At 43.4% G+C, this 19,154-nt stretch overlaps 4 protein-coding genes across 9 annotated transcripts in view; 3 read left to right on the plus strand and 1 right to left on the minus strand.

The window, feature by feature from the left end:
* Positions 1-19,154, plus strand: part of LOC125888057 (GATA zinc finger domain-containing protein 14-like) — a 63,069-nt gene that overhangs the window by 40,488 nt on the left and 3,427 nt on the right. The window lies entirely within an intron of this gene.
* Positions 42-10,212, plus strand: LOC125888100 (pyruvate dehydrogenase [acetyl-transferring]-phosphatase 1, mitochondrial-like). Of its 2 annotated transcripts, XM_049575304.1 has the most exons (6): positions 42-166; positions 1,722-1,963; positions 2,035-2,466; positions 4,880-4,980; positions 9,011-9,579; positions 9,810-10,212. In XM_049575304.1, exons 2-6 carry the CDS (start codon positions 1,769-1,771, stop codon positions 10,082-10,084), a joined length of 1,572 nt encoding a protein of 523 aa, XP_049431261.1. In that variant the 5' UTR covers positions 42-166; positions 1,722-1,768; the 3' UTR covers positions 10,085-10,212. The 2 variants fall into 2 exon arrangements, with proteins under 2 accessions (XP_049431261.1, XP_049431269.1); XM_049575312.1 differs by lacking the exon at positions 1,722-1,963 and having other exon boundaries at positions 60-166.
* LOC125887735 (uncharacterized) lies at positions 120-1,556 on the plus strand. The gene is made up of 3 exons (XM_049574776.1): positions 120-135; positions 217-710; positions 1,299-1,556. The coding sequence occupies exons 1-3, from the start codon at positions 120-122 to the stop codon at positions 1,554-1,556; spliced, it is 768 nt and encodes a 255-aa protein (XP_049430733.1).
* The window catches only part of tsen2 (TSEN2 tRNA splicing endonuclease subunit), a 28,595-nt gene continuing 25,110 nt past the window's right edge, over positions 15,670-19,154 (minus strand). The window contains exons 8-13 of one of the 5 annotated variants that reach the window (XR_007449308.1): positions 18,943-19,087; positions 18,735-18,771; positions 18,473-18,584; positions 18,306-18,395; positions 16,830-18,155; positions 15,670-16,351 (exon numbers count right to left, since the gene is read on the minus strand). Coding sequence is in view for 1 of the 5 variants with exons in the window: in XM_049575420.1 (XP_049431377.1) it covers positions 18,096-18,155; positions 18,306-18,395; positions 18,473-18,584; positions 18,735-18,771; positions 18,943-19,087 (444 nt within the window). In the remaining 4 variants the exon portion in view is untranslated. Of the gene's footprint in view, positions 18,156-18,305; positions 18,396-18,472; positions 18,585-18,734; positions 18,772-18,942; positions 19,088-19,154 lie in introns of all 5 variants that reach the window. The other 4 variants (XR_007449307.1, XR_007449306.1, XR_007449305.1 and 1 more) reach the window with 4 other exon arrangements.

The following is a 19,154-nucleotide window of genomic DNA, read 5'->3' on the forward strand; positions in this document are numbered from 1 at the left end:
CACACACAGTAACACACAGTCACAGTGAGGAGGCGGAGCTTCACAGCAGCAAGAAGTTAATAGATTACTGATGAAATGGTCAAAGGTCAAAGACAGAAACAAACTCACCTGAACAGGTGATGAGGTTAACAGGAAGTACACACTCAACTACGCACAACTACAAACGGTGAGTTTCAGCTGCATTCTCACATTTGTCTCCAGCTGTCCTGTCTCCAGCTGTCCTGTCTCCACCTGTTCTGGTTCCACCCGTTCTGGTTGCTCCTGTTCTGGTTTCACCTGTCCTGTCTTCACCTGTTCTGGTTCCACCCGTTCTGGTTGCTCCTGTTCTGGTTTCACCTGTCCTGTCTTCACCTGTTCTGGTTCCACCCATTCTGGTTGCTCCTGTTCTGGTTTCACCTGTCCTGTCTTCACCTGTTCTGGTTCCACCCATTCTGGTTCCACCTGTCCTATCTCCACCCTTCCTGTCTCCACCTGTTGTGTCTCCACCTGTCCTATCTCCAACTGTTCTGTCTCCACCTGGAGGTGGAGTCGGTGGAGGTGACACCGTCAGCTCCCAGCAGAACCCGGACAGCAGACACCTGAACCCACCAGAACATCCACTTCCTGTGGAGAATGTGTGTGAAAGCCGAGACCTGAAACTGCAGAATGTGGCTGAAGCTGAAGCGTCAATGTGTCGCAGGAAGTTCAAACCAACTGAAGACGAAAAAGAAGTTTCATATTATAAAAATAAAATGTAAAAACGAACTGAGTCAAAGTCTGAAATGTTTCTGAAGTTTTTCAGACACAGCAGAAAATCATAAAATAAAATGACTCAGTTTTAAGATTTAAGTTTTATTGACTGAAAAATCAAAACGAACATCCCAGGGTTTTTATTTTAAAAACAAGACAACACCAGAACCTCTGATGGCACTTCCTGTTACCTGAGGTTGAACTGAAACAAAGTTCATGTTCTAACTGATAAAAAAAATAAACTCAGATTTTAAACTTCTGAAAACATTTCATAACATTAACGAAACAGGAAGTGCCATCACTTTGACCCATTTAAAGCTCCACTGAGTCAGATTTAATCAGCAGTGCTTTCATTTCCTCAGAAAGAGAAGTTCAGGTCCTGGTCTACCCAGCAGCACCGAGATCACCACGATGCTCCGCCGTGTTTCTACAGTAGTCTAGAACGGACAAACCAAACACTGACCATAGACAGAAACGTTCATGTGTTTACGCTCTGATGTTTTTGCTCCTGGTGAGAATCAGCTCCTGATCACTGAAGGGATTCTGACCAGGAGATGTTCTGCTGACAGACCAAACTAAATCCTCCTAAACCTCCTGAACCTCCTGAACTTCCTGATCCTCCTGAACCTCCCGATCCTCCTGAACCTCCTGATCCTCCTGAACCTCCCGATCCTCCTGAACCTCCTGAACTTCCTGATCCTCCTGAACCTCCCGATCCTCCTGAACCTCCTAAACTTCCTGATCCTCCTGAACCTCCTGATCCTCCTGAACCTCCTGAACTTCCTGATCCTCCTGAACCTCCTAAACCTGACACACTGGACCTTTAATATTTAAATAAAGTCTGACAGAACGTAGAACCTGAACGGTTCACAAAAGATTCTGATGAAAGTCTGAATAAGTTTATTTATCAACAAAACAACAAAGAGAGGAACAACAACAACAACAACAACAACAGGGGTGTGAATCTGATTACCCTGATGGTTCTCCTGCAGGGTTCTCCTGTTGGTTCTCCTGCCGCTTCTCCTCCCAGTGAGTGACCATGTTGAGAAGAACAGGAACCTTGGGAGGACGTTGCAGGTTTGAGCTTGAGCAGTGTCGTCACTCCTTCTCCCCTCCCCCCTCCCCTTCTGAGCTCCCTAGACTCTATTACCCAGCAGGCAGCAGAAGCAGGAAGTACCGGGCGGGGCAGGAGGCGGGGCAGATGAGCTTGGCTCAGATCAACCACATCTTAAAGGTGAAATATTTGTAATTCAAGGTGTCAATCAATCAACCTGTCAAACTACTGACCTGTCCATCTGTTACCAGGCCAACGAGTACAGCCACACCCTCCCCAGAGGCCCCGCCTCCCATGGCATCTTGGGTTTTCATAGCAACATGTTGCCATCCAACCATCCTGGCGAAGACCGCCGGAGCAGCGCCACCTGCCTGCCAGGTCGTGGCGGAGTGCTGTTTGGTGTGTTTGATGGCCATGCGGGGTCAGCCTGCGCTCACGCCGTCAGCCAGAGGCTCTTCTATTACATCGTCGTGGCAACGCTACCACTAAGGATGCTGGAAGACCTCGAACGGGCGGTGGAGGAGGAACGGGCCGTACCGCCACTGCTAGAGTGGCACAAACACCCCCAAGACCACAGCTGCCCTGACGGAGGAACGATCTCCTTCCACAGCCTTCGAAACTACTGGCAGGAGAGGCTGGAGGATGAAGACGAGGACAAGGACGAGAAAGAGGAGCAGCAGGAGGTAACATCAGAGAATCAGATCAATAAACCAGACTAGTCTTCTTCTCTCTCACTTAGGTCCAGGTTCAGGTCCTGACTCAGGTCCAGGTTCAGGTCCTGACTCAGGTCCAGGTTCAGGTCCTGACTTAGGGCCAGGTTCAGGTCCTGACTCAGGTCCAGGTTCAGGTCCTGACTTAGGGCCAGGTTCAGGTCTTGACTCAGGTCCAGGTTCAGGTGTGTCTTTGTCCTCCTGATGAAGCTGAAGTTGAAACATTTGAAACGTCTCCATCAGTTTTTGGTTCGTCTCAGGACTCAGTCTTTCAATTCAGTTCAATTCAATTTTATTTATAAAGCCCAATATCACAAATCACAATTTGCCTCACAGGGCTTTACAGCATACGACATCCCTCTGTCCTTAGGACCCTCACAGCTGATCAGGAAAAACTCCCCAAAAAACCCTTTAACGGGGAAAAAACGGTAGAAACCTCAGGAAGAGCAACTGAGGAGGGATCCCTCTTCCAGGACGGACAGACGTGCAATAGATGTCGTACAGAACAGATCAGCATGATAAATTAACAGTAATCCACATGACAATCTTTGAGTTCTCCTCGAGTCCTCTTCCAGTCAGTGTGAGCTGAGTTACGAGGAGACATCGTCCTCTGGTGGTGAAGTTGATTCTCATCTCTGCATCATGTGTTCATCTGTGGTGACCTCTGACATGTGATATCACAGCCTCAGCCAATAGCAGAGACCTGGTTTGAGACAAGATGGGGGAGACACTGATTGATGGCGTCTCTCAGTGCGAGACACTGTCTGTCAGTAGTGAGAAAAACAGACTGATAGACCGTCGTCACCATAGACATATATACGTAGACGCCGCATCGAGTGGGTTTGCCCGTTGCTGCGATAAGTCAGCGTAGCCGCCATATTGGATGTGGCAAGGCTGCGCTGTAAACTAATACAAGTGAATGGACTTAATTTCATAAAGCGCCTTTCTACAAAGAAATTTACATTAATGCCTCTCGTTTATTCATTCACACACACACTAATATACTTGGGAAACAGTTAGGCCCCAAAAACAATGTGTTTGATCTTCTCAGATGGCTAAGATAAGAACTTTATTGATCCCACACAGGAGCAATTCACCTTACATCAGCTATAGAGAACAAGGTAGTGCCGAAAAACAATGCACAGTATACATACGTACATATATATATATATATATATATATATATATATATATATATATATATATATATATATATATATATAGCCAGGAAGTTTCCACTCTGACAGTAGCGTTGGAAACACAGGCAAGCGTGATCGAAGACCAGACTGCGGCTCTGGATCGCTGGATGATGGACTTGGAGAGGTGCCATTGCCATGGATCGCCCGGCCGGGCCCGTGGGGCTGGTGGTCGGGATCGTAGGAGAGGGAAGCGCCGGGATCGGCGGAGCCTGGGGGGTGACGGCGTGCCCCCAACTCCTCTCCCCAGCATGGAGTACTGTTCTGAAGGAAGGGAAGCGCAAGCCTCAGAAGCCCCAAAAGTGTAATTGCATAGGATATCTGAGTCACCAAACAGCTTAATTTCAGCGCTTGCAAATCCTGCCATGAATACAGTTAGGTTTTTTTTTTTTTTTACTGTGTCTTGTATTTTATTGTAGGCCTACTGTACTATATATACGCACACACACACACACATATATGTACATACATATACATACACATACATACATACATATATATATATATATACATATATATATATATATATATACATATATATATATATATATATATATATATATATATATATATATATATATATATATATATAAATATATATATATATATATATAAATATATATATATATATATATATATATATATATATACATATATATATATACATATATATATACATATATACATATATATATATACATATACATATATACATATATACATATATATATATACATATATCTATATACGTACATATGTATACTGTGCATTGTTTTTCGGCACTACCTTGTTCTCTATAGCTGATGTAAGGTGAATTGCTCCTGTGTGGGATCAATAAAGTTCTTATCTTAGCCATCTGAGAAGATCAAACACATTGTTTTTGGGGCCTAACTGTTTCCCAAGTATATTAGTGTGTGTGTGAATGAATAAATGAGAGGCATTAACATAAATTTCTTTGAAGAAAGGCACTTTATGAAATTAAGTCCATTCACTTGTATTAGTTTACAACGCAGCCTTGCCACATCCAATATGGTGGCGATGTTGACGTACGGCTCAGCGCTCGATGCGGCGTCTATGTTTATATGTCTATGGTCGTCACTGACAACATTGTCCTCAGTGGACAGTCGTCCCTTGTTTGTATTCGCTCATGTTGTGATGTCATTATCTGTCTTCTCTCTTATTGGCTGCAGGACAGAGGCAGGGTGACATCAGCACTGATCAATGCTTTCTGTCGCCTTGACTACGACCTGTCTGTGGAGGCCCAGGTCCACCTGTCCATTTCTTCACCCAGGTAGTCCTTCACTGTGATCATTTCTATCAAACATCAACATGTTCATGTGTCCACATGGAGACATGTTGGTGTCCTAACAGGAGTGGACAGTAAAGAAGTGTCCTAATGGAGACTGGGGGACAGTAAAGACGTTCTGGTTAACATGCCAGGCTAAAATGTTTTTAGAAAGGACAGGGTTAAAGGAAAGGGTGGGGACACTCTGTTGTACATTAAAAACACCTTGCAATATAAACAGATTGAGTGGCCAGAGGAAGTTGAGCTAGAATGTGTTGGGGTGGAGGTTACATTATCAACTGAGATGTCCTTTGTTTTGATCTGTCTGTACCACCATCCAACTGCAAAGGTAGATTTCTATGTTCAATTAAAATCTCTGTTTAATGCCTGTGACTTTAACAAGGAAGTTATTGTTTTTGGCTATCTAAATGTTAATTGGGATGATAAAAAGGGTAGGAGAAATTTAAAACAGATCACAGATCAATATAACCTCTCACAGCTTGTGCAACAGCCCACTAGAATTACTAACCATTCTAAAACCAGAATAGATCTGCTTTTCACAAATAAAGCTGAGAGAATTAACAAAACTTGCAATTATCTGACCAGCCTATCAGACCACAATATAATTTTCATTCATTCATTCATTCATCTTCTAACCACTTCATCCTCTTGAGGGTCGCGGGGGGGTGGAGCCTATCCCAGCTGACATCGGGCGAGAGGCAGGGTTCACCCTGGACAGGTCGCCAGACTATCACAGGGCTGACACATAGAGACAGACAACCATTCACACTCACATTCACACCTACGGACAATTTAGAGTTATCAATTACCCTGCATGTCTTTGGACTGTGGGAGGAAGCTGGAGCACCTGGAGGAAACCCACACTGACACGGGGAGAACATGCAAACTCCACACAGAAGGGCTCCCACGCCCGGGATTGAACCGGCAACCCTCTTGCTGTGAGGCGAGAGTGCTAACCACCACACCACCGTGCCGCCCACAAAATAATTTTCTTTTCAAGAAAACTAACTAAACAACGTCATGGTAACTCTCTCAACTGTCCCTCCTGCGAAAAGTCAGAAAGACTAAGAATACCTAAGACTGAGATAAAAAATTTAGAAATTGTCCTGAGTGAGATAAATTGGTCTGAGCACCTCATATGTGAACGGGTGGATGACAGTTGTAATATCTTTATGTCAGTGATTCAAAAAACAACAACAGTTTTATTAAAAACATTAAACAGAAACTGAAGAAAAGAAACCACCTTCCCTGGCTGAATAGTACAATATGGTCACTGATGAAACAGCGGGATCATGCATTTAAGATAGCCCTTAAGACGAAATCAACACACAATAGACATAAGTTCACCTCACTAAGGAATAAAGTGACTAAAGAAATCAGAACAGCAAAGGCAAACTTTTTTATTAATGTCATAATCAATGCCAGAGGCAATGCTAAGGAGATTTGGACAAACGTAAAGAAACTAACAGGAAATGATACTATAAATAAGAACATTAGAGAGTTGCAAATAAATGGAAATCTAACTCATGATTCAAATGAGATTGCAACAGCCCTAAACATATACTTTACTGACTGTGAAAGATTTGGCCACTAACTCCTGTCCACAAATCCAACTTACAATGCCTCTGAATACCACTACTCCGGTTTTTAATATGAATGAAGTGTCTCAGTTAGATGTAAATAGAGTTATCTGTGGGTTGAAGAACTCAAAAGCCAAGGACGCATTTTATATGGACACAATGTTTCTCAAAACTCATAAACAATCCCTCATTGCTCCAATCACCAGCATCATTAACAAATCTATAATTGAAGGTAAATTTCCAAACTCATGGAAATCTGCAATTATTACTCCAATCTTTAAATCAGGAGACCCTGCAACAATCAGTAACTACAGACCGATAAGCATTCTATCTGCAGTTTCCAAAGTAGCTGAAAAACTGGTGGCAGAGCAGTTCATTAAACATTTGAATAATAGTCCATACAACTTAAACCCAATGCAGTTTGGCTTCAGAAAAAAACATTCTACTGAGATGGCAATTTGTTTCTTTGTGGAAAATTTAAAGTCTAAAATCGATAGCAGTGGTGTTATAGGAGCTGTTTTTCTTGACTTGAAGAAGGCGTTTGATACTGTGAATCATCAAATTTTATTAACTAAGCTGTCTTATTTTAATTTGTCGGTAAATACATTGCAATGGATAGAATCATATATTGTGAAGAGGAAACAGTGTGTTAGAGTACACAATACTACATCTGAAACTTCTGACAATACTCTTGGTGTACCTCAAGGTTCAGTTTTGGGACCATTGTTGTTCAGTCTGTACATTAATGATCTGTCTGAATAGCTGTCTGTCAAACATAACGTTCCAGATGTATGCTGATGATGCTGTTGTGTATGTGCATGCAAAAACTAAATGCCAAGCTGCACAAGATCTATCAGCTGCTATGTCCAAAGTGGCAAACTGGTTGAACCTTTCTCATCTGCATCTTAATGTGTCAAAAACTGTTTGTATGTTTTTTTCTAAGAAGGCAAATGCTGACATAACTCCTGACGTGTATGTAAATGGAACAAAGCTTGAAGTTGTACAGGAGTTCAAATATCTAGGAATTATCATTGATTCACAGCTATGTTTTAAACAACAAGTAAAAAAACTGTGAATAGAATAAAACACAACCTGTCAAATTTTAGATACATTCAAAATAACTTAACTCTTGACTCTGCAAAATTATATCTAAATGCAATGATCATGCCACATATTGCCTACAGTATAACAACTTGGGCATCGGCATGCAAGTCCACATTAAAGCCTGTCGAAATTGCATACAAGCTCTAAAAGTCTTAGACAAAAAACCCAACACACACCATCATTGTAACATCTTAAAGAAACATGAATTGCTGAGTTGGGAAAATATAATAAATTATGCAGATGCTTCCTTAGTGTACAAGATTCTCCACGGACTAGCTCCACCTCCACTAAAAGAATTTATAAAGACAAACTTAAATCGATCGACTAGATCAGGATCTAGAGGTGACTGTCTGGTCCCATTCAGAAAAAGTGCTTTTGGGCAGTCAGTTTTTTCATATCGCGCGTCACACTTATGGAACACGATACCAAGTAATGTACGAGACTTACAAACTCTTACCTCTTTCAATAAGCATCTAAAACTGTGGTTACTTGAAAATCAAAAAACTGCACTCATAATGAATCTTAAAATCCACTGGGTGTGTTGTATTATCACATGTAATTGATGTAATTGATAACTGTATTTTTAATGTATGGGTTGTTTTTTTGGGGGGGGGGGGGTGTTACTGGTGATAAACCAGTCTTGTAGTATAGTGCGTACATAATTACAACTATGTATGCTAACCTGCGCAATAATACCTGCACACACACGTCCGTGTGTGCAAAATAACTGCAATAGGGCAATGTGCAATTCACACCAGCACTTTACAAACTTGTGAATGAGCACTTTGTAACCGGCAATGTGCAATTCTCTTCTTGTATATCTTAACACTTTAGCACTTAAGCACTTTTACACTTAAATCCAACTTTCTATGGTCACCTAATTGCTGGTCTGTCATTAGTAACTTGGTTTATTGTTTGGTTTTTTTTTTAGTCCTACTGTACTTTCTATTATTACTGTTATATTGATGTATATGGCCTTGTTGTCCTGTTGTTTGTTGCTGTCCTGTTTGTACGTGTTTGGCATTAATTGCCGCAGGGACGAAAGATGGAAATTAGCCACTGGCTACAATCTTGCATATTTACACTTGTGTGTTCATCAATATGTACTGTCCCTGTTTTAAAAAATAAAGTCAAAGTCAAAGTGTTCTTTATGGAGACAGGAGGACAGTAAACATGTGTCCTTTATGGAGACGGGGACAGTAAAGGTGTGTCCTTTATGGAGACAGGAGGACAGTAAAGACGTGTTCTTTATGGAGACAGGAGGACAGTGTTGTTTTGAGTAGTTCCTTTTAGTTTTCATCACCAGGTGAATCAACTCTGTCTGTCCACAGGTGGGTGTCTGTCCCTGGGGAAGCATCCTCTCTGTACTCCCCCCTCCGGGTTGCGCTGTCCGGCTGCACGGCTTGCATCGCCCACGTCTCCAGGGGCGTCTTGCATGTGGCCAACCTGGGTGACAGTCGGGCTGTCCTGGGCGTCCAGGAGCCGGGTGGACGCTGGTCGGCGGTCAGCCTCACCAATGACCACAATGCGCAGAATCCAGAGGAGCTGCAAAGAATTCTAGGAGAACACCCGCTGTCGGAGCGGAGGACGGTGGTGCGCCACGACCGCCTGCTGGGTCTGCTGCTGCCTTTCAGGGCATTTGGTGACGTCCGCTTCAAATGGAGCGCAGAGATGCTGAGTCGGGTCTACGAGACGCGTCCAGACGTCCTGTCTGCAGTCAGCGAGGCCGCCCGGGCACTGCCACTGCACTACCTGACCCCACCCTACCTGAGCGCCCAGCCAGAGGTCACCTTACACCGCATCAGACCCTCCGACAAGTTCCTGGTCCTGGCGACCGACGGACTCTGGGAGCTGATGCATCGACAGACGGTTGTCCAGCTGGTGGGGGAACAACTGACAGGTGAGCCAATTTCCGAGGGGGACAAAGGTTCTCCTGAGGGGAACAAAGGTCGTTGCGGTCTCTTGTCACAGTCTCTTGTCATGGTCCCTTGACACCATCCTGTGTTGCCGTCCTGTGTTGCCGCCCCGTGTCACCGTCCCTTGTCACGGATTTTTGATGCTGTCCCATGTCTTGGTCCCTTGTCGCGGACTCTTGACTTAGGTTTCTTGATGCAGTTTTTCTCTGTTCAGGTCTTCAGCAGCAGAGACCCATAATTCCTGGTGTGGGCATAACACTGGGCGGCTTGCAGCGCCTCCTGCTGGAGAGGAGAGGGCGGGTCCTGTCAGTGCTGGAGGACCAGAACACTGCCACCCACCTGCTCCGCCACGCCCTGGGGGACGACGGCTATGGAGCAGTGGCACCAAATCGTCTGGCCAAGATGTTGAGCCTGCCAGCAGAGCTGGCAAGGAGGTACCGCGATGACATCACCATCACCGTCATCCACCTGAATGAGCCCGACCTTTAATCAGAACACCTAAGGGAATTCACCTGCTGGTAACCAGGAGACAAACAGGAAGTCTGTTACATGCTGGTCTGTCCTGTTGCTCTGTGTCAGCTGATGTTAAATAAATATTCTGATGTCATCGTCTTAAAGGTCACATGTTTCTGTTGTCCTGGGGTCCGTTTCACAAAGCAGGTTTAGTGAAAACTCAGAGTCTGTTAACCCTGAAATGAGGGAAACTCTGAGTTTTCCATTTCAAAAAGGGAGGTGACTCAAACCAGAGAAAGAGGGGTAACTCTAGCCTGTTTCAGAGAGAGAGGTAACTTAAGCTCTCGGTCAGTTACCGTAGTAACAGACTCTATGAACCTAACCTGGTCGGGACCAGGTTTTTCTCAATGAACCTCGAGTTTCTCTCTGTCTCCGCCCTCTTTCAGCAGGCGAGTTTTGCCGTAGCCTAGTTCTGCCGTCTGTCATTTAAAAATCATTAAAGAAATCAGAGTCAGTATATTAGAAGTCCATCAGGCACAGTAGGTGGCGACTTTTTTCACTAACATGACATGTCCTTTTGATAACGATCCCGTGGATGAAGGAGCAGCATTACTGCGCAGAGAATTAAATATTTGTCGGGAGATGGTTATTAGACCGCTCATAGATGTTCTAGCATTTCCACACAATTATCTTTTTGAGCTGTACCGTTTCACGTCACAGTCCATCATCTACATACACAACCTAATCCGTCCTTACATTTGCAACATTACCAGTCGTAGTCATGCTCTCACACCCCAGCAGATATTGTGTGTTGCGCTCATAGACTGTATAAAAATGTGCTGCGTTTCTTTGCAAATGGAAGTTTTTTTATACAATGTCGGAGACGCTGAGCACTTGAGTAAGGCAACTGTATGCAGGGCGGTCAGAAAAGTGTGCTCGTTTTACGGCATCTGTCTTCTTTCTGTTGGCTGAGTAGAAGTCTGTGTTAGTTTAAATAGGCTTAATTATTTAACAGAACATGATATAGATGAGAAGACATTTATGTGTGTGAAAACAGCATTATGTTGGGGATAAAACAACTGCACAGTCAAAGAGCCACTTAATATTTCCTTTACAATGTACAACATGATCAAAATGAGGTACCCCCATGAGATTATGCCGAGGCCTGTTTGAACAATATTTTTATATTTCATCCTAAACTGCAGCCTAGTGCGCTTCTCCCCCGTGGGATCGCACCTAAATGAAATAAATTAATAGGCTACTATTCAAGCAGTTTCCCCTGTAATATTATTGTGATTGCAAAGTACTACATTTAAACTTGCGCATTTACCAGAGCAGCAATGTTCTCCCACACCGTCTCCCTCTCTTTTGCAGCTGCAGCGGTGTTGCACTTCTTTGTGTGCAAACTCGCTGTATGAGTGCATTAAGATTTCTAATTCTAGTGGGGTGAAAAACGCAGCCCTCCTCTTCCCCGTTGCCATGGTGACTCGTCGAATCGGGGCTCCATTGATGCTGGCTTTTTATAGTTGTGGTGCACGCGCTTAACTCCAGGTGAAACTACTCCGAGTTGATTAAACTGATTCAAATTAGCTGTTCTGGAACCGGAAACTCAGAGTTTCCTATCTCAGAGTAGATCAACTCAGAGTTCAGGATTAGACTCAGAGTTTGTTGAACCTGCTTTGTGAAACGGACCCCTGTTGTTGTTCTGGTATTATTCTGCTACATAATTTATTGTGTTTAACATTAACTTAGTATGTCAACCAGTTGCTAACATTAGCCACTCAGCTAATCTTTGCTGTTGGTTTTCTAAAGCTAACTGCTAATGCTACGTAGCTAGTTTTCCAGTGTGGTAATAAGAGAAACAATAAGAAGAGACATAGCAATTATTTACCTGAACCAACAAACTGTTTTTATTGTTAGGAAACATTTCTGTTTGTTTCATTAAATCAGTTTTTAACTAGTCCATACCCATTGAGTGCACAGTTGCCCACGTACAGTTTCACATGGTGTGTGTTTGGGCTACAGGTCATAGGAAATTGCAGATTAAATAGTAAACTGAACCCACTGAGAAGAGCAATGTATTCAGACAGTGTTTGTGAAGTTGATAGTACGAGTGCTTTATTGAAAGTACAGTAGGGTGACCATATTTTGATTTCCAAAAAAGAGGACACTCGCCCCGGCCACGACATAGCCTACTTAAATGATACTTGCAGTTTACTCAAACATGCCTTATAATGTAATATATTTAAAGTTTATATGTATGGATAGAAAATTCAGTCATAATAATATCTCTCAAAGGCAGAAAGCTGTTATTATGCCTAAAATAATAATCTTTTTACAAGTTTCAATTGTACAAAAATAAATATAAATGTAAAATAAATGTAAAATCTCTGGAATGAAATAATGATAGAAATAATGTCTCTTCTGTATGAGAAAAATCAACTTGTAAAATAATAGCTATCTTTTCAAGTCTTACTAGACAAATAAATAAATAATATGAAATAGTGTTCTAAATAATACCTCTTCTGTATTAGAAAATCCAACTTTGAGCTCCCCGGCACCTTTATTACACACAGAATCATATGTGCCAGCTTTGCACACGGTGCACTCAGCCTCCCATATATCCCGACCAGGTCGGGACAGTAAGTTGGGAATTTTTTCTGCAGTTCATCTGTGAAGCTGCACTTGCGCTTTGGCATCTTGGAAGCTTAAAGTAATGCTGCGCCGCTGGTGTCTGCTATGAGTGGCCATCATTACTTTAAGAAATGAAGGTCAGTCAGTCCGGAAAATTGCAAAAACTTTAAATGTGTCCCCAAGTGGAGTCGCAAAAACCATCAAGCGCTACAACGAAACTGGCACACATGAGGACCGACCCAGGAAAGGAAGACCAAGAGTCACCTCTGCTTCTGAGGATAAGTTCATCCGAGTCACCAGCCTCAGAAATGGCAAGTTACCAGCAGCTCAGATCAGAGACCAGATGAATGCCACACAGAGTTCTAGCAGCAGACCCATCTCTAGAACAACTGTTAAGAGGAGACTGCGCGAATCAGGCCTTCATGGTCAAATAGCTGCTAGGAAACCACTGCTAAGGAGAGGCAACAAGCAGAAGAGATTTGTTTGGGCCAAGAAACACAAGGAATGGACATTAGACCAGTGGAAATCTGTGCTTTGGTCTGATGAGTCCAAATTTGAGATCTTTGGTTCCAACCGCCGTGTCTTTGTGAGACGCAGAAAAGGTGAACGGATGGATTCCACATGCCTGGTTCCCACTGTGAAGCATGGAGGAGGAGGTGTGATGGTGTGGGGGTGTTTTGCTGGTGACACTGTTGGGGATTTATTCAAAATTGAAGGCACACTGAACCAGCATGGCTACCACAGCATCCTGCAGCGACATGCCATCCCATCCGGTTTGCGTTTAGTTGGACGATCATTTATTTTCAACAGGACAATGACCCCAAACACACCTCCAGGCTGTGTAAGGGCTATTTGACCAAGAAGGAGAGTGATGGAGTGCTGCGGCAGATGACCTGGCCTCCACAGTCACCGGACCTGAACCCAATGGAGATGGTTTGGGGTGAGCTGGACCACAGAGTGAAGGCAAAGGGGCCAACAAGTGCTAAACACCTCTGGGAACTCCTTCAAGACTGTTGGAAAACCATTTCAGGTGAGTACCTCTTGAAGCTCATGGAGAGAATGCCAAGAGTGTGCAAAGCAGTAATCAGAGCAAAGGGTGGCTATTTTGAAGAAACTAGAATATAAAACATGTTTTCAGTTATTTCACCTTTTTTTGTTAAGTACATAACTCCACATGTGTTCATTCATAGTTTTGATGCCTTCAGTGAGAATCTACAATGTAAATAGTCATGAAAATAAAGAAAACGCATTGAATGAGAAGGTGTGTCCAAACTTTTAGCCTGTACTGTATGTAGGCAAAAATGCTGTCTGTTGCTTCTTTAAGTGGTTTTCAACAAATTCAAAATGGCGGAAAATCTATATCAGCGGAAGTTATGGGTTCTTGAGGCAAATGTGTTCCTCATGAGGAGAGGCATCTCTGTGCAAAGTTTCATGTCTCTACCACATACGGGGCATGAGATATGCCCATTCAAAGTTTGCAATTTCAATGGGTTGCTATAGCGCCCCCCTTTGGCCAATTGATGTAATACTGCTTCATTGGCATCCTCCCATGACCCTCTACCCCTGTGCCAAATTTCACATGGATTGACCAAGTAAGTGAGGAGAAAAACGTGGGACAGACAGACAGAGTTTTCGTCATTATATGGTAAGATAACCCTACCTTCATCGGCAGCAGCTGAGATGATGTCTGTTTGAGGTGGTTGCATATATTAACACACGTGCACAGTAGAGACTGACATTTTTTTGGGAGTTCCGCGGGATCACGTGATTCCCGTGGGATTCCCACGGGATGGGAATCACTATTCGTCGTGATCACGTGACTTCCATGGGATGGGAATCACTATTCTTCATGTGATTGGGACGGGATGGGAAAAAAAGTCAACGGGAACGGGCGGGACTGGGAATCATAATAACAATACTCAAGTTTTTATAAAGTAGTTGAAACTAGCTCCACCTCCAGCAGCTACAACAGTAACATGCTGCTCTAACACGGATGCTTCAGTATTAATAATCTAATGATGTCATATATAATAACATCAGTCAGAGGAACCAAATGTTAAAATAATTAGGCAATAAATATCAAAACACAACATTAGATGTCACATTTGGGTTCATATTCAACTAAGGTAGGCATTGTGTGATCCATGTACTGTATTTTTTATTTTTTTTACTGTAACTGACACACAACACGGGAGCGGGATGGGATGGGAGTCATTCTTGTGGGACTGGGACAGGATGGGATTTTTTTTTTCTTTTTCATGGGATTGGGACGGGATGGGATTATTTTTGTGGGAGTGGGATGGGACAGGACTGAAAATCCTCTCCCGTGTCACCCTCTAGTCATTACGCGTCGCTGCTGAAACATTCACTTATAGCCTCTCTTTGGCGTTTGAGCAGCTTTATAAAGCTCTTGAACATGTAATGGCTCCTTAATTAGCAAGTTGACTTTACATAGACGGCATATCTTTTCAATTTCTCCTGACATTGTGTTGTTTGGTTTGTTCACCACTCCGCGACATGTGCGTTAAGGCCCGAACATACTTGGGCGGAACATACGCGGAACGCATTCCGCGGAGGTCCGCGTGGACTCAAAGCGGGCCTCTGCAAGCCCTGTGCGTGCAAAGCTCAGATTTTATGACTGTGTGGACTCCGCTCCACGCACCAGTGACTGCTCGGCATGTACTTTTCACATCGCCGGGATTTTTCACGGACCTTTTTACAGGAAACTACAACACGGAAGTGTGCTCGACTATGAAAGCCCGAATGACTGCGGACATTGCTTGCGGAGTCTGCTACGCTTATAGTATGCCCGAGTATGCTTGTGTCGAGCCGGCGGAGGCGTTGATCCCCCCCGCCCCTCCGCTCTCTCACTAAGCAGCCTCCCTCTGTCTCCTCTCACTCAGCCTCGTTCAGCCTCGATCTCGTCAGCATGCTCCACACATGCGCTGTTCCCCCACCCCCACCCCCACCTCGCAATTGCATCGTCATTTAAAAAAGACATCGTGAAACAACCCTTCTATCGCCGATGGGCGATCAGATCAGATCAGATCAGATCGCCGAAACGATCACTGCAGGGCGCGAGCCAGCCATGGTGTGGATGACACAATCGGTTAACATGGGCACTGAAAGGAAACTGGCTTTACTACTTGGCGCTTCGAGGCTATTCGCAGCGCTTCCATGGGCGGTGTGGCCCTGGCGTGACGGGTCAGAGAGGGGGGGCGAGCGAGAGAGAGAGGTCCGCGGTCGTTTATAACGTAATGTTATAGATAATTGTTTTATGTGTTTTAATGTGTAGGCATGTAAATGTTTTCAAAGACGTTTATGTTGAAATAAAAATACCTACAAGTAGTTGTGTTTCCTTGTATTAATACATATACAGGTATGTTTCCTTGTATTAGTTTGCCCTCTTGTGGACATGATGTGAAAAAAAAAAATTGAATGGTTTGAACCTGTGAGTTATTTTTAGAAGGAATATTCAAATGTCATTTTTGAGCAATTTTGACAGCCCTATTATATAGTAAGATAAGATCTGAATGTTTCTGTCAGTTTCCTCCTCAACGTCAACGTCATTGCGGCGTCACATGTAGCAGGTGTTTCAACATGTAACAGGACATCACCTGTTACCTTTAGTCCTGTTACCTTTAGTCCTCTTAGCTTAAGTCCTGTTACCTTTAGTCCTTGTAGCTTAAGTCCTGTTTGCTTTAGTCCTGCTACCTTTAGTCCTCGTAGCTTAAGTCTTGTTTGCTTTAGTCCTACTACCTTTAGTCCTATTAGCTTAGTCCTGCTACCTTTAGTCCTACTACCTTTAGTCCTGTTAGCTTAAGCCCTGTTATCTTAAGTCCGATTAACTTTAATCCTGTTAGCTTAAGTCCTGTTACCTTTAGTCCTCTTAGCTTAAGTCCTGTTACCTTTAGTCCTGTTACCTTTAGTCCTCGTAGCTTAAGTCCTGTTTGCTTTAGTCATGTTACCTTTAGTCCTGTTACCTTAAGTCCTGTTACCTTGAGTCCTGCTACCTTTAGTCCTACTACCTTTAGTCCTATTAGCTTAGTCCTGCTACCTTTAGTCCTACTACCTTTAGTCCTGTTAGCTTAAGCCCTGTTATCTTAAGTCCGATTAACTTTAATCCTGTTAGCTTAAGTCCTGTTACCTTTAGTCCTCTTAGCTTAAGTCCTGTTACCTTTAGTCCTGTTACCTTTAGTCCTCGTAGCTTAAGTCCTGTTTGCTTTAGTCATGTTACCTTTAGTCCTGTTACCTTAAGTCCTGTTACCTTGAGTCCTGCTACCTTTAGTCCTATTAGCTTAGTCCTGCTACCTTTAGTCCTACTACCTTTAGTCCTGTTAGCTTAAGTCCTGTTGGCTTAAGCTCTGATATCTTTAGCTCTGTTAGCTTAAGCTCTGATAGCTTTAGCTCTGTTAGCTTTAGTCCTGTTAGCTTAGGTCTTGTTAGCTTTAGCTCTGTTAGCTTAAGCACTGTTAGCTTTAGTCCTGTTAGCTTAGGTCTTGTTAGTTTTAGCTCTGACAGCTTTAGCTCTGTTAGCTTTAGACCTGTTACCTTTAGTCCTGTTAGCTTTAGTCCTGTTAGCTTAAGTCCTATTAACTTTAGTCCTGTTAGCTTAAGCCCTATTAGCTTAAGTCCTATTAGCTTTAGTCCTGTTAGCTTAAGTCCTATTAGCTTTAGTCATGTTAGCATAAGTCCTATTAACTTTAGTCCTGTTAGCTTTAGTCCTGTTAGCTTAAGTCCTATTAGCTTTAGTCCTGTTAGCTTAAGTCCTGTTAGCTTAAGTCCTATTAGCTTTAGTCCTGTTAGCTTAAGTCCTATTAACTTTAGTCCTGTTAGCTTAAGTCCTATTAGCTTTAGTCCTGTTAGCTTAAGTCCTATTAACTTTAGTCCTCTTAGCTTAAGTCCTATTAGCTTTAGTCCTGTTAGCTTAAGCTCTGTTAGCTTTAGCTCTGTTAGCTTTAGTCCTGTTAGCTCTAACATGTTAAACTGCTGTGTTTCTGTCCTCTGCCATAAACCATCTGCGGTTCATCATGTTGTCTCAGATGTGTCACAGTGATTGTTGATATGTGTGTTTTTATCTTTTAAATTTCACATTTATTTTCTCACCCAACACTCAGAAACATTTCCCTCTGTCCACATGTCCACGTTCTTTGTAAACATTCAGATTTAAAGAGTCTCCCATGAAGCCAAATCTTGTCGTCCTGCAGGAAGTCTGTGATGTCACGTCCTGCAGGAAGTCTGTGATGTCACGTCTTGCAGGAAGTGTGTGATGTCATCAGAACTAGTCGTTCATCACTGTCAATGATTCACATTTAAATAAAGGTTGAATGTTTCTGACTCTTCAATTGACAATGGTTGAGTCTCTGTGACATCATTCTGTGACATCATCAGTTTCCAGTCTCCTGTCAGCCAATCAGAAGTCTTCCTGCTCAGCTCGCTCTCTGGAGGAAACCCACCTGCTAACGATCACTTCCTGTTGAGAGAAAATCAATGACACCGATCAGCTGATGGATCCCTTCATTGATCACTGATTGAATTTGACTGAAGACTGAAGTTTTTCTCTGATACATGATGAAAACATTTCAGAACGGATCAGACTTATTGATTATTATTGATCAGGTACCTGAACCTTCAGCCTGCTCAGACAGACAGGTGAGTCTAGCTCGGCTTCTGATTGGTCGGCTGGATAGATGATGTAACACAACATCAGTTCCTGGAAAACAAACACAGTGACATCACTCACCTGATTCTAATCTCACCTGATGACATCACACCACCACCACTTGTTACCTTGGAGACGTTGGAGGTGATCCTGCTAAGAGCCGCTAGAGAACGCCACGAAAACGGACGCAACGCAGAGCCCCTGAACGCATCATCAACCCGTTCAACTACCACTGAATAACTACAGGAAGACAGAAGGGACAGTTTGTAGATGGAGCTTAAGGTCAGAAAACAAACGAGGAAGACTTTTTAATGTGATGAAGACAGCGGCTCAGGGTCCTCACAAGGTCACAGAAACAAAATCACCTCTGTGTGTGTGTGTGTGTGTTACCTGGCGTGGTAGAACGGCGGTCCCTTCCTGTACAACACTGAAAACAAACAGAGAAGTGTAAACCATAGACCAAAGGAGGCTCAAGGGACTGGTCAGGTGGTCTCTGACAGGTGTGTCCTATAGACCATGCCCCCACGGGAGGAGCCTGAAATGGAACACACCTGTGTGTGTGTGTGTGTGTGTGTGTGTGTGTGCGCGCGTGTCTTACTGAAGTCGACGCCATACTTGGCCCCACCCCCTCCTTTTGGGATCCACCCCCTGCTTCGACAGTGCTGATAGGCTGAGAACGAGCTGACAAAGTCGGGCCTCAGGGAACGGAACTTCCTCCACAGCTGGAGGACTGACAGCGGCTCCTGACCAATCACAGGACAAGACATGATGAGGTCATTAAAGGAGGGAATCCAAATGTAGAAGTAGGAA

This window comes from Epinephelus fuscoguttatus, linkage group LG1 (assembly GCF_011397635.1).
Source record: "Epinephelus fuscoguttatus linkage group LG1, E.fuscoguttatus.final_Chr_v1".
In the NCBI taxonomy this organism is placed as follows: Eukaryota; Metazoa; Chordata; class Actinopteri; order Perciformes; family Serranidae; genus Epinephelus; species Epinephelus fuscoguttatus.

Coding starts and splice junctions, on each gene's coding strand:
- LOC125887735 (XM_049574776.1), top strand. Junction 711..1,298: donor CAACTGAAGACGAAAAAGAA/GTTTCATATTAT, acceptor TTCTGCTGACAG/ACCAAACTAAATCCTCCTAA.
- LOC125888100 (XM_049575304.1), top strand. CDS start 1,769: ATGTTGAGAAGAACAGGAACCTTGGGAGGACGTTGCAGGTTTGAGCTT. Junction 1,964..2,034: donor AGATCAACCACATCTTAAAG/GTGAAATATTTG, acceptor ATCTGTTACCAG/GCCAACGAGTACAGCCACAC. Junction 2,467..4,879: donor AGAAAGAGGAGCAGCAGGAG/GTAACATCAGAG, acceptor TATTGGCTGCAG/GACAGAGGCAGGGTGACATC.